At 49.5% G+C, this 14,424-nt stretch overlaps 1 protein-coding gene across 1 annotated transcript in view; it reads left to right on the top strand.

Moving 5' to 3' along the window:
• myo5b (myosin VB) overlaps positions 1 to 14,424 on the top strand; it is a 125,423-nt gene that overhangs the window by 16,151 nt on the left and 94,848 nt on the right. The window contains exons 2-4 of the mRNA XM_080742969.1: positions 979 to 1,089; positions 5,095 to 5,266; positions 13,635 to 13,779. Coding sequence (XP_080599095.1) covers positions 979 to 1,089; positions 5,095 to 5,266; positions 13,635 to 13,779 — 428 coding nt within the window. The remainder of the gene's footprint in view (positions 1 to 978; positions 1,090 to 5,094; positions 5,267 to 13,634; positions 13,780 to 14,424) is intronic.

Genomic DNA, 14,424 nt, shown 5'->3' with positions numbered 1-14,424 from the left:
CCACTTGATCTTCCATTCACTTCATGCATGCGTATATCCTCTATAGCAGGGGTGTCGAACCCATTTTGGGATGAGGGCCGCATTGGATGAAAGGCGACTTGATGAGGGCTGCAACCAGTCGTGGATCGGATGGCATGCACACTCGCGCACATGTTCGCTCTGTTTTTCTTCCTGTCGTCTCAGCCACAGTATTATAGCAGTATATCATTTTACAAATTGTGTTCATTATTAAGTAAAATAGCTACTTTCATTATTGGTATTACAGTTGCAGTTAGGTACGAGAGATGCTATTTATTTAAATGCTCAGAAATGTATGCTCTACAAGCCTGGGGCCGGATTTAATCATCTCGCGGGCCGGATCCGGCCCGCGGGCCGTATATGTTTGACATCCCTGCTCTATAGGTATAGGTATGAATGCACCATTTACCTTTTTAGTAGTGTTTAATTATTAACTAGAAAGGTGTAATTTTGGGAAATTGCAAGTGTGGTTGCACTGAGGCAAGTCGCTAGTAATCTACTGGGAAATGAATTCCGTCTCAACATTTATATCAGATATGGTGATGTCATAATGAAGCATGACTACAGTGACAACAGTGTGTGAAGAATGACCACCAAAAAGATTCACTTTTCTGTTGTGCAAAGGTTGACAAAAAGCAGCTTCACTTTGATGGCCTAGAATAGAACATTAGTGTGTTGCTTATAGCAACCCCACTAATACATTGTAATGTAAATGATTATGTCAATTAAAATATGTTGTTTCCAGTTTACCAGGGTGTTTACATATGTATATTTTATTGTTTATATTTCCAGTTTACCAGGGTATGGATCCCAGATGTATTAATATACAGTATGTTACTGTATTGTTTCCAGTTTACCAGGGTGTTTACATATGTATATTTTATTGTTTATATTTCCAGTTTACCAGAGTATGGATCCCAGATGTATTAATATACAGTATGTTATTGTTTATATTTACAGTTTACCAGGGTGTGGATTCCAGATCCAGAAGATGTGTGGAAAGCAGCAGAGATCACCTCAGATTACACCGAGGGACAACCTGTCCTGCACCTCAAACTGGAGGACGAGACCGTAAGATTATCATAACTATATCTATTATTTAGTACTTACTGTATACACAACCTGTTCTACACCTCAAACTGGAGGATGAAACAGTAAGATTATTATAACTATATCTATTATTTATTACTTACTGTATACACAACCTGTTCTACACCTCAAACTGGAGGACGAAACCGTAAGATAATTATAACTATATCTATTATTTATTACTGTATACAACCTGTTCTACACCTCAAACTGGAGGATGAAACAGTAAGATTATTATTATCATAACTATATCTATTTATTTATTACTGTATACAACCTGTTCTACACCTCAAACTGGAGGATGAAACAGTAAGATTATTATTATCATAACTATATCTATTTATTTATTACTGTATACAACCTGTTCTACACCTCAAACTGGAGGATGAAACAGTAAGATTATTATTATCATAACTATATCTATTTATTTATTACTGTATACAACCTGTTCTACACCTCAAACTGGAGGATGAAACAGTAAGATTATTATTATCATAACTATATCTATTTATTTATTACTGTATACAACCTGTTCTACACCTCAAACTGGAGGATGAAACAGTAAGATTATCATAACTATATCTGTTATTTATTACTTACTGTATACACAACCTGTTCTACATCTCAAACTGGAGGATGAAACGGTAAGATCCCACAACCTAATTAGAATCGCCCCAAAAAATAGTGTGTATGCTGGTTGGTCCGACCGTCCATCTGTAACTCCACGTTCAGCAGTTGCTCAATTGTCTAAAAAACACAATACAAAAATCAATAACGCATGTACCTTGCCCAACATCAACTTTATCACCTTCAGATGTGTCTCTACTTCTCATAATCCCCAAATGTTTAAAATATTTTCCCAAATTTTGGCATGTAGGCGGCTGTCCTGTGATGCGATTTACATCACAAATGGGCGTCAACAAGCAGGGCACTCCCAGTCCGGGGATCTATTATTTATTACTTACTGTATACACAACCTGTTCTACACCTCAAACTGGAGGATGAAACAGTAAGATTATAATAACTATATCTGTTATTTATTACTTACTGTATACACAACCTGTTCTACATCTCAAACTGGAGGATGAAACAGTAAGATTATTATTATCATAACTATATCTATTTATTTATTACTTACTGTATACAACCTGTTCTACACCTCAAACTGGAGGATGAAACTGTAAGATTATAATAACTATATCTGTTATTTATTACTTACTGTAAATATACAACCTGTTCTACACCTCAAACTGGAGGATGAAACAGTAAGATCATTATTATCATAAATATATCTATTATTTATTACTTACTGTAAATATACAACCTGTCCTGCACCTCAAACTGGAGGACGAAACAGTAAGATTATCATAACAATATATCTGTTTATTACACTAACCTGTCCTGCACCTCAAACTGTAAGATAACTAATAACTATTATCTATTAGGGGTGTAACGATACATTTTAATAGCGATTGGATACATATCACGATACATGATTGACGATACGATACATGGACGATATTGGTTCATTCATGGCGATACGATACAATTCCATTCAATGATCTAAAATCGATATAGTAACTATTTAGCAAAGAAATTAAATCTGTGTGAAAGGTGTGGATATTGCAGGTTTTTAAGGGAAACATGTATTATTATGGATATAAATAAGTAAACACAGTGAAATGGACATTGTATATTGACAAACCTGCACCTTGACATGAACCCAGAGATTACACACATTTATCCATAGACCAGTGTAGCTATATGGAAAGGAAAAGTAATTAAACCCCTCCTTTTCATTTTTTCTTTTCAGTGGTTCTCAAACCTTTTCATGTCAAGGACCCCCAAAATTACATGTATTTGGCCGCAGACCCCCATCTCTAAATATGTTTTTCCAGGGACCACCCAGAAGCAGAGATTTGAGATCCAAAAGTTTGCTTTGAAAAAAATATATTCAAAGATTTGCAAGATTTGTCCAAAAAATATCAGATCTATAAGCTTGCAGCGCGGCACACGGTGCCACACTGAGAGCTTGTGGATCTGCTATTTTTCAATAGTTAAAGTATAAATGAATGCCAGCTCTTTATGGGTTAATATTAAATATGAACTACATCGTATCTCTTGGAACAGCAAGGTTCTGTTTTCCTACTTCCTTAACAGTAACGGCTGTGAACGTACCGTACCTGTACCGTACCGTACCTGTATTGTACCTGTACTGTACCTGTACTGTACCTGTACTGTACCCAGGGACGTGCTGACCATTGGGAAAAGCGGGACAACTCCCTAACGGCCGGTTCATTCTCGGCCGGTCCAGGCCGGCTATTAGGAAAAATAAATAAATAAAATGTCGGCTTTCGTTCCATTTTGGGGGCTGGGCAGCCAACAAAGTAAATTGTCACTGAGTGTCGGGCAGAAAACCTCGTATCTCCAAGTTTCAAATTTGTAATTTTTTCGCAAAGCAAAGCCCTGCTTCATCATACAAGGCCGTCGCACAAAAGTAGTGAAAACAGCAGATCTACAAGCACACAACGCCTCGCACCGCGAGGCGTTGTGTGCTTGTAGATCGGCTGTTTTCACTAGTTTAAATCATTTTAAAAATGGTTTTGGACATACAAGGTTTCCACCCGACAATGACCAAATATAACTCATGTAATTGGCCCACTGGCTTGTCACTTGTCATGATCTGAAATGGCAAATCTTTGAGTAGCAGCAGTGCTATAGAGAGAGATCTCTCTCTATAGCGCGCAATGAGGGCATCTACAACTCTTTTTCCCGGGCTGAATCAGGGGCCCAGCACGTCCCTGACTGTACCTGTACTGTACCTGCTTCTGCAAACCTTAGGCTTTATGGAAATCTGTTTGTTACTGGCTGTGTTATTGTTGTTAAACATCCTGTTCTGTGTGTGATGTCAGCTGCTGTGATTTTGTATGATAGCACAGTTTTAGATCATATCACAGTGTTATGATTATGATCATTTGATCATTGATATGATCCAGTTTTAGATCATAACCTCAGTGTCTGGCTGCTTTTTATTTGTTTATTGGAACAAATATGAATCTTATATAATATATCTATAACTAATAATTTTCACTCCCAGCACCTTATATTTATAGCTTATCGTCGTTATGTCCAAAACCGTTTTGTGTTTATCATCTATAAAATGCACTAAACTAGTGAAAACAGCCGATCTACAAGCACACAACGCCTCGCATCACTAGTTTTGTGTTTGTGAGGAAAAGTTGAGATAACCGCCATTTTGGTTAGAACTGACTGAAAATAACTTTGTACTTCCAAGTTTAAAATGATACTAAATATTCTTTTCAAGTGTCCAAGTAAATTCCAAATATTATCAAATGATCTCGCTGCACCCCTGGACTGACGTCACGGCACCCCAGGGTGCCCCGTCACCCACTTTGAAAACCCCTGCTTTAGATCAGACCTGGGCAATGTGCGGCTCGGGGGGCGTATGTGGCCCTTTGGTTCACTCTGACCGGCCCTTGTTGGTTAATGGCAAATTACAAAAAAAAACACACATTTTTTAATTTTACCTCATGCATGGACTAAAGCTGCATTTATTTTATTAATGCGTACATCAGCACATTTGCGTGATCATTGGATGTTGTCTCAATAACAAGCAGGTGGTCAGACTGGTCACATGTCAAGACGACCTGCCTTACCTTACCCATCAGAAATGGCTAAAGTGGCTAAAAAAAGAAAAGTCGATGCTGAATGCCGGGTTTTCAACAAAAATTGGACTGCTAAGTATTTGTTTAGTGAAGTCGGAGGTAAAGCCGTGTGTTTAGTTTGCGGGGAGCACATCTTGCGGGGAGCACTGCCTTTTGGCCCGGCCCTCCACAATATCTTCTGTAAAAATAAAAAATAATAATATTAATTGCCCACCCCTGCTTTAGACTAGGAGTAGAGCTATCTTAGAGAAGTAGAGCTATGTAACAGTATGTAACACTACTACTGCCCCCTGCTGTCCAGCCTGTAGAATACCCGGTGGGACCCAAAGACAAGGCTCTGCCCTTCCTGAGGAACCCTGACATCCTGGTAGGAGAGAACGACCTGACAGCTCTGAGCTACCTCCATGAACCTGCTGTCCTTCACAACCTGAAGGTCAGGTTCCTGGAGAGCAACAACATCTACACTTACTGTGGTACGTACTCTAACCCTAACCTAACCTAACCTAACCCTAAATATAACCCTAACCCTTACCTAACCCAACCCCTCACTGCTCTGAGCTACCTTCATGAACCAGCTGTCCTACATAACCTGAAGGTCCGCTTTCTGGAGAGCAACAACATCTACACCTACTGTGGTATGTACCCTAAGGGTCGATTCACAAACGCTCGAGCTCTGTCGAAAACATTTAATCTACAAGCTCACATTATAGACGTCAAAACGGAAAACACTAGCAAAGTTGTGTTTAAGCTCTTCTTTTCTCTTTAAAATGATTGGCACATTATTGGCACATAGCCAGATTATTGGCACATTAGGCAGGCAGGCACATTTGGCAGGCAGGCACATTTGGCAGGCAGGCTGGCTATTGGCACATTAGGCTGGCAGGCAGGCAGGCTTGCTATTGGCACATTAGGCAGGCAGGCAGGCTGGCTATTGGCACATTAGGCAGGCAGGCAGGCAGGCAGGCTGGCAGGCAGGCAGGCTATTGGCACATTAGGCAGGCTGGCAGGCTGGCTATTGGCACATTAGGCAGGCAGGCAGGCAGGCAGGCAGGCATGCAGGCTGGCTGGCTGGCTGGCTATTGGCACATTTGGCAGGCAGGCAGGCAGGCAGGCATGCAGGCTGGCTGGCTGGCTGGCTATTGGCACATTTGGCAGGCAGGCAGGCAGGCAGGCTATTGGCACATTTGGCAAGCAGGCAGGCTGGCTATTTGCACATTATTGGCACATTAGGCAGGCAGGCAGGCAGGCAGGCTATTGGCACATTAGGCAGGCAGAGGCTATTGGCACATTAGGCAGGCAGGCAGGCTGGCTATTGGCACATTAGGCAGGCAGAGGCTATTGGCACATTAGGCAGGCAGAGGCTATTGGCACATTAGGCAGGCAGGCAGGCAGGCAGGCAGGCTATTGGCACATTAGGCAGGCAGGCAGGAAGGCTGGCTATTGGCACATTTGGCAGGCAGGCAGGCAGGCAGGCTGGCTATTGGCACATTTGGCAGGCAGGCTGGCTATTGGCACATTAGGCAGGCAGGCAGGCAGGCAGGCAGGCTGGCTATTGGCATATTAGGCAGGCAGGCAGGCAGGCAGGCTGGCTATTGGCATATTAGGCAGGCAGGCAGGCAGGCAGGCAGGCTGGCTGGCTATTGGCACATAAGGCAGGCAGGCAGGCAGGCTGTCTATTGGCACATTAGGCAGGCAGGCAGGCAGGCAGGCAGGCATGCAGGCTGGCTGGCTGGCTGGCTATTGGCACATTAGACAGGCAGGCAGGCAGGCAGGCAGGCAGGCATGCAGGCTGGCTGGCTGGCTATTGGCACATTTGGCAGGCAGGCAGGCAGGCAGGCAGGCAGGCTATTGGCACATTTGGCAAGCAAGCAGGCTGGCTATTTGCACATTATTGGCACATTAGGCAGGCAGGCAGGCAGGCTGGCTGGCTATTGGCACATTAGCAGGCTGGCTATTGGCACATTAGGCAGGCAGGCAGGCAGGCAGGCAGGCAGGCTGGCTATTGGCACATTAGGCAGGCAGGCAGGCTGGCTATTTGCACATTATTGGCACATTAGGCAGGCAGGCAGGCTGGCTATTGGCACATTAGGCAGGCAGGCTGGCTATTGGCACATTTGGCAAGCAGGCAGGCTGGCTATTTGCACATTATTGGCACATTAGGCAGGCAGGCAGGCAGGCAGGCTATTGGCACATTAGGCAGGCAGGCAGGCAGGCAGGCAGGCAGGCTGGCTATTGGCACATTAGGCAGGCAGGCAGGCTATTGGCACATTAGGCAGGCAGGCAGGCAGGCAGGCTGGCTATTGGCACATTAGGCAGGCAGGCAGGCAGGCAGGCAGGCAGGCAGGCTGGCTATTGGCACATTAGGCAGGCAGGCAGGCAGGCAGGCTGGCTATTGGCACATTAGGCAGGCAGGCAGGCAGGCAGGCTGGCTATTGGCACATTAGGCAGGCAGGCAGGCAGGCAGGCAGGCAGGCTGGCTATTGGCACATTAGGCAGGCAGGCAGGCTGGCTATTGGCACATTTGGCAGGCAGGCTATTGGCACATTAGGCAGGCAGGCAGGCTGGCTATTGGCACATTAGGCAGGCAGGCAGGCTGGCTATTGGCACATTAGGCAGGCAGGCAGGCAGGCTATTGGCACATTAGGCAGGCAGGCAGGCTGGCTATTGGCACATTAGGCAGGCAGGCAGGCTGGCTATTGGCACATTAGGCAGGCAGGCAGGCAGGCTGGCTATTGGCACATTAGGCAGGCAGGCAGGCTGGCTATTGGCACATTAGGCAGGCAGGCAGGCAGGCAGGCAGGCAGGCAGGCAGGCAGGCAGGCAGGCAGGCTGGCTATTGGCACAGGCTGGCTATTGGCACATTAGGCAGGCAGGCAGGCTGGCTATTGGCACATTAGGCAGGCAGGCAGGCAGGCAGGCAGGCAGGCAGGCAGGCAGGCAGGCAGGCTATTGGCACAGGCTGGCTATTGGCACATTAGGCAGGCAGGCAGGCTGGCTATTGGCACATTAGGTAGGCAGGCAGGCAGGCAGGCAGGCAGGCAGGCAGGCAGGCAGGCTGGCTATTGGCACATTAGGCAGGCAGGCTGGCTGGCTATTGGCACATTTGGCAGGCAGGCAGGCAGGCAGGCAGGCTGGCTGGCTATTGGCACATTAGGCAGGCAGGCAGGCAGGCAGGCAGGCAGGCAGGCTGGCAGGCAGGCATGCAGGCTGGCTGGCTATTGGCACATTAGGCAGGCAGGCAGGCAGGCAGGCAGGCAGGCAGGCAGGCAGGCAGGCTGGCTATTGGCACATTAGGCAGCTAGGCAGGCAGGCAGGCAGGCAGGCTATTGGCACATTAGGCAGGCAGGCAGGCTATTGGCACATTAGGCAGGCAGGCAGGCAGGCAGGCAGGCAGGCTGGCTATTGGCACATTAGGCAGGCAGGCAGGCAGGCACACAGATATAAAAAGCTAGATACCTCCCCCGCCGCTGCAGTTCATTGGCACGCCTGGTCAAGGAGTCCTGGCAGAAATGGCGGAGTGTGGAAGACAGACTGTCACTCAAAAAAACTGCTGGCCAATCACAGCGCATCTTTTCCGGGACTTTTCCCATTCAATTCAAAGGAGCTTTATTGGCACGTTTGCATGGCCAAAGCAAGTGTCAATACCAGGCAGGCAGGCATGCAGGCAGGCAGGCTGGCTGGCTGGCTGGCTGGCTATTGGCACATTTGGCAGGCAGGCAGGCAGGCAGGCAGGCAGGCATGCAGGCTGGCTGGCTGGCTATTGGCACATTTGGCAGGCAGGCAGGCAGGCTATTGGCACATTAGGCAGGCAGGCAGGCAGGCAGGCAGGCTGGCTATTGGCACATTAGGCAGGCAGGCAGGCAGGCACACAGATATAAAAAGCTAGATACCTCCCCCGCCGCTGCAGTTCATTGGCACGCCTGGTCAAGGAGTCCTGGCAGAAATGGCGGAGTGTGGAAGACAGACTGTCACTCAAAAAAACTGCTGGCCAATCACAGCGCATCTTTTCCGGGACTTTTCACATTCAATTCAAAGGAGCTTTATTGGCACGTTTGCATGGCCAAAGCAAGTGTCAATACCAGGCAGGCAGGCTGGCTGGCTTGCTGGCTGGCTATTGGCACATTTGGCAGGCAGGCAGGCAGGCAGGCAGGCATGCAGGCTGGCTGGCTGGCTATTGGCACATTTGGCAGGCAGGCAGGCAGGCAGGCAGGCAGGCTATTGGCACATTTGGCAAGCAGGCAGGCTGGCTATTTGCACATTATTGGCACATTAGGCAGGCAGGCAGGCAGGCAGGCAGGCAGGCAGGCAGGCTATTGGCACATTAGGCAGGCAGAGGCTATTGGCACATTAGGCAGGCAGGCAGGCTGGCTATTGGCACATTAGGCAGGCAGGCAGGCTATTGGCACATTAGGCAGGCAGAGGCTATTGGCACATTTGGCAGGCAGGCAGGCAGGCAGGCATGCTGGCTGGCTGGCTATTGGCACATTAGGCAGGCAGGCAGGCTATTGGCACATTAGGCAGGCAGGCAGGCTATTGGCACATTAGGCAGGCAGGCAGGAAGGCTGGCTATTGGCACATTTGGCAGGCAGGCAGGCAGGCAGGCTGGCTATTGGCACATTTGGCAGGCAGGCTGGCTATTGGCACATTAGGCAGGCAGGCAGGCAGGCAGGCAGGCTGGCTATTGGCATATTAGGCACATTAGGCAGGCAGGCAGGCAGGCAGGCAGGCAGGCAGGCAGGCTGGCTATTGGCACATTAGGCAGGCAGGCAGGCAGGCAGGCAGGCAGGCAGGCTGGCTATTGGCACATTAGGCAGGCAGGCAGGCAGGCAGGCTGGCTATTGACACATTTGGCAGGCAGGCTATTGGCACATTAGGCAGGCAGGCAGGCTGGCTATTGGCACATTAGGCAGGCAGGCAGGCTGGCTATTGGCACATTAGGCAGGCAGGCAGGCTATTGGCACATTAGGCAGGCAGCCAGCCTGCCTGCCTGCCTGCCTAATGTGCCAATAGCCTGCCTGCCTGCCTGCCTGCCTAATGTGCCAATAGCCAGCCTGCCTGCCTGCCTAATGTGCCAATAGCCTGCCTGCCAAATGTGCCAATAGCCAGCCTGCCTGCCACATTAGGCAGGCAGGCAGGCAGGCAGGCAGGCAGGCAGGCTGGCTATTGGCACATTAGGCAGGCAGGCAGGCAGGCAGGCTGGCTATTGACACATTTGGCAGGCAGGCTATTGGCACATTAGGCAGGCAGGCAGGCTGGCTATTGGCACATTAGGCAGGCAGGCAGGCTGGCTATTGGCACATTAGGCAGGCAGGCAGGCTATTGGCACATTAGGCAGGCAGGCAGGCAGGCAGGCAGGCAGGCTGGCTATTGGCACATTAGGCAGGCAGGCAGGCAGGCTGGCTATTGGCACATTAGGCAGGCAGGCAGGCTGGCTATTGGCACATTTGGCAGGCAGGCTATTGGCACATTAGGCAGGCAGGCAGGCTGGCTATTGGCACATTAGGCAGGCAGGCAGGCAGGCAGGCTATTGGCACATTAGGCAGGCAGGCAGGCAGGCTGGCTATTGGCACATTAGGCAGGCAGGCAGGCTGGCTATTGGCACATTAGGCAGGCAGGCAGGCAGGCAGGCTGGCTATTGGCACATTAGGCAGGCAGGCAGGCAGGCAGGCAGGCAGGCAGGCTGGCTATTGGCACATTAGGCAGGCAGGCTGACTGGCTATTGGCACATTTGGCAGGCAGGCAGGCAGGCAGGCAGGCAGGCAGGCAGGCAGGCTATTGGCACATTTGGCTGGCAGGCAGGCAGGCAGGCTGGCTGGCTATTGGCACATTAGGCAGGCAGGCAGGCAGGCAGGCAGGCAGGCTGGCAGGCTGGCAGGCATGCAGGCTGGCTGGCTATTGGCACATTAGGCAGGCAGGCAGGCAGGCAGGCATGCAGGCTGGCTGGCTATTGGCACATTAGGCAGGCAGGCAGGCAGGCAGGCAGGCAGGCAGGCAGGCAGGCTGGCTATTGGCACATTAGGCAGCTAGGCAGGCAGGCAGGCAGGCTATTGGCACATTAGGCAGGCAGGCAGGCTATTGGCACATTAGGCAGGCAGGCAGGCAGGCTATTGGCACATTAGGCAGGCAGGCTGGCTATTGGCACCTTAGGCAGGCAGGCAGGCAGGCAGGCACACAGATATAAAAAGCTAGATACCTCCCCCGCCGCTGCAGTTCATTGGCACGCCTGGTCAAGGAGTCCTGGCAGAAATGGCGGAGTGTGGAAGACAGACTGTCACTCAAAAAAACTGCTGGCCAATCACAGCGCATCTTTTCCGGGACTTTTCCCTTTCAATTCAAAGGAGCTTTATTGGCACGTTTGCATGGCCAAAGCAAGTGTCAATACCAGACATGGAGTTGGATCCAGGATTTGGTCACATTCCCGTCTACATTCATTAGATTAGACAGGTTAATGAATCATGTTACTTACCTGTGGAAAGTGATTCCCAGCGTTCTATTTTCCAATGTGCATCTGTTTGTACAACCCGGAGCTGTACATGAAACTACCATGTTTCTCTCTGGGAACTTATTTCACAAATCTCTGAGTGTTTGGTGACAGCTCCAGTTTTGTTTTCATCCAGTTCCTGATGTTGCGCGGCTCAGCGTTGCGTATGAGAAACGCTGAGCTATTGGAAACTGGCTATTGGCACATTAGGCAGGCAGGCAGGCAGGCAGGAAGGCAGGAAGGCAGGCAGGCTGGCTATTGGCACATTAGGCAGGCTGCCTGCCTGCCTGCCTGCCTGCCTGGCTATTGGCACATTAGGCAGGCAGGCAGGCAGGCAGGCAGGCATGCAGGCTGGCTGGCTATTGGCACATTAGGCAGGCTGCCTGCCTGCCTGCCTGCCTGGCTATTGGCACATTAGGCAGGCAGGCAGGCAGGCAGGCAGGCATGCAGGCTGGCTGGCTATTGGCACATTAGGCCAATAGCCAGGCAGGCAGGCAGGCAGGCAGGAAGGCAGGCAGGCTGGCTATTGGCACATTAGGCAGGCTGCCTGCCTGCCTGCCTGCCTGGCTATTGGCACATTAGGCAGGCAGGCAGGCAGGCAGGCAGGCATGCAGGCTGGCTGGCTATTGGCACATTAGGCAGGCAGGCAGGCAGGCAGGCAGGCAGGCAGGCAGGCAGGCAGGCATGCAGGCTGGCTGGCTATTGGCACATTAGGCAGGCAGGCAGGCAGGCAGGCTGGCTATTGGCACATTAGGCAGCTAGGCAGGCAGGCAGGCAGGCAGGCAGGCTATTGGCACATTAGGCAGGCAGGCAGGCTATTGGCACATTAGGCAGGCAGGCAGGCAGGCAGGCTGGCTATTGGCACATTAGGCAGGCAGGCAGGTCAAGGAGTCCTGGCAGAAATGGCGGAGTGTGGAAGACAGACTGTCATTCAAAAAAACTGCTGGCCAATCACAGCGCATCTCTTCCGGGACTTTTCCCATTCAATTCAAAGGAGCTTTATTGGCACGTTTGCATGGCCAAAGCAAGTGTCAATACCAGACATGGAGTTGGATCCAGGATTTGGTCACATTCCCGTCTACATTCATTAGATTAGACAGGTTAATGAATCATGTTACTTACCTGTGGAAAGTGATTCCCAGCGTTCTATTTTCCAATGTGCATCTGTTTGTACAACCCGGAGCTGTACATGAAACGACCATGTTTCTCTCTGGGAACTTATTTCACAAATCTCTGAGTGTTTGGTGACAGCTCCAGTTTTGTTTTCATCCAGTTCCTGATGTTGCGCGGCTCAGCGTTGCGTATGAGAAACGCTGAGCTATTGGAAACTGGCTATTGGCACATTAGGCAGGCAGGCAGGAAGGCAGGAAGGCAGGCAGGCTGGCTATTGGCACATTAGGCAGGCAGGCAGGCAGGCAGGCAGGCAGGCAGGCAGGCAGGAAGGCAGGAAGGCAGGCAGGCTGGCTATTGGCACATTAGGCAGGCAGGCAGGAAGGCAGGCAGGCTGGCTATTGGCACATTAGGCAGGCAGGCAGGAAGGCAGGCAGGCTGGCTATTGGCACATTAGGCAGGCAGGCAGGCAGGCTGGCTATTGGCACATTAGGCAGGCAGGCAGGCAGGAAGGCAGGCAGGCTGGCTATTGGCACATTAGGCAGGCAGGCAGGAAGGCAGGCAGGCTGGCTATTGGCACATTAGGCAGGCAGGCAGGAAGGCAGGCAGGCTGGCTATTGGCACATTAGGCAGGCAGGCAGGCAGGCAGGCAGGAAGGCAGGCTGGCTGGCTATTGGCACATTTGGCAGACAGGCAGGCTGGCTGGCTATTGGCACATTTGGCAGACAGGCAGGCAGGCAGGCTGGCTGGCTATTGGCACATTAGGCAGGCAGGCAGGCAGGCTGGCTATTGGAGACACGGGGAGAACATGCAAACTCCACACAGAAAGGCACTTTAGCCAACCCCACCTATAGGGTGTGGGTTAGGGTTAGGGATTACATGGAAATGTAACATTTTGATTTAATTTCAAACTCATTTAGTTATATACCCATGTTAACTTTATGAACCTAAATACAAATACATTCTACATAAAAAATACATTTTAATACTACTATACTAGTCATTAAGATACTAATTTAGACTGACGGAATTAAAGCAGGTCATGTTTGGAATTGTAACAGCTGAAATCAATAATATATCAATATTCGGGTATTAACCTGCGGGCCACATTAAGTGAAGGTGGGGGCCGCATGTGGCCCCCGGGCCGCCAGTTGCCCATGTATGATCTATGGAGAGGATGTGATCACAGCGTACCGTGATATTAATATTAATAATATTAATAATATTTATGTGTATATATATGTCTATAGGTATAGTCCTGGTTGCTATCAACCCCTACCAGCAGCTGTCCATCTATGGAGAGGAGGTCATCACAGCCTACAGCGGTCAGAACATGGGGGACATGGACCCCCACATCTTCGCTGTGGCAGAGGAGGCCTACAAGCAGATGGCCAGGTAACCTTTAACCTTTAACCTCTGACCCTAACCCTAACCTAACCCTAACCATAGACTGTAAAAAGATATGGACAGTGGGAAGCCATTGGTTTCTATGTTGCGCAAATGAAGCTTTTTTGGCCGTTGTATGGGTGACGCCATCACTGTAGAAATCAACGCTCATTGGTAGAAATGGTAACATCTCCATTGCTATTGGCTGCCAACGGTCACGTGCAACCGCAGGGATACATGGGACATTGTCTTGAGCATTGTCTTGAGCTTGTAGAAAATAAGGCCCTCCTACAACAAGCCCCTCCTAAGGCATACCCTGCTATAACATCAATTATAACATAAATTGGACCATATTTTCACAAAACGCACATCATGGTGATTATAATGAGGCTTTAAACTATAGCGACAGGAACCATAAAGTATTTATGACAATGTTTATTAAGGTAAGAAAATCAAATATAAAAGTTGGGGGTAAATGAATGTAATCCTATGGAGAACATGTTGCTTCTGGTACCAGAACAGCACAACTAGCAGCCAATCATAGGACCTTTCAGTTCTGTGTTTGCTTCATTTTAAATCAGGACGACTGGAGCCCTGACTCTAACCCTAGCTCTAGTGAGGTCTCTCTAACACTATGCCAGGAGGCCACAGACT

The sequence above is a fragment of the Nannobrachium achirus genome (genome assembly GCF_963921795.1).
Source record: "Nannobrachium achirus genome assembly, chromosome: 15".
Lineage (NCBI taxonomy): Eukaryota > Metazoa > Chordata > Actinopteri > Myctophiformes > Myctophidae > Nannobrachium > Nannobrachium achirus.
Note: the sequence above shows the minus strand (reverse complement) of the source record. Positions and strands in the feature narration are given on the sequence as shown.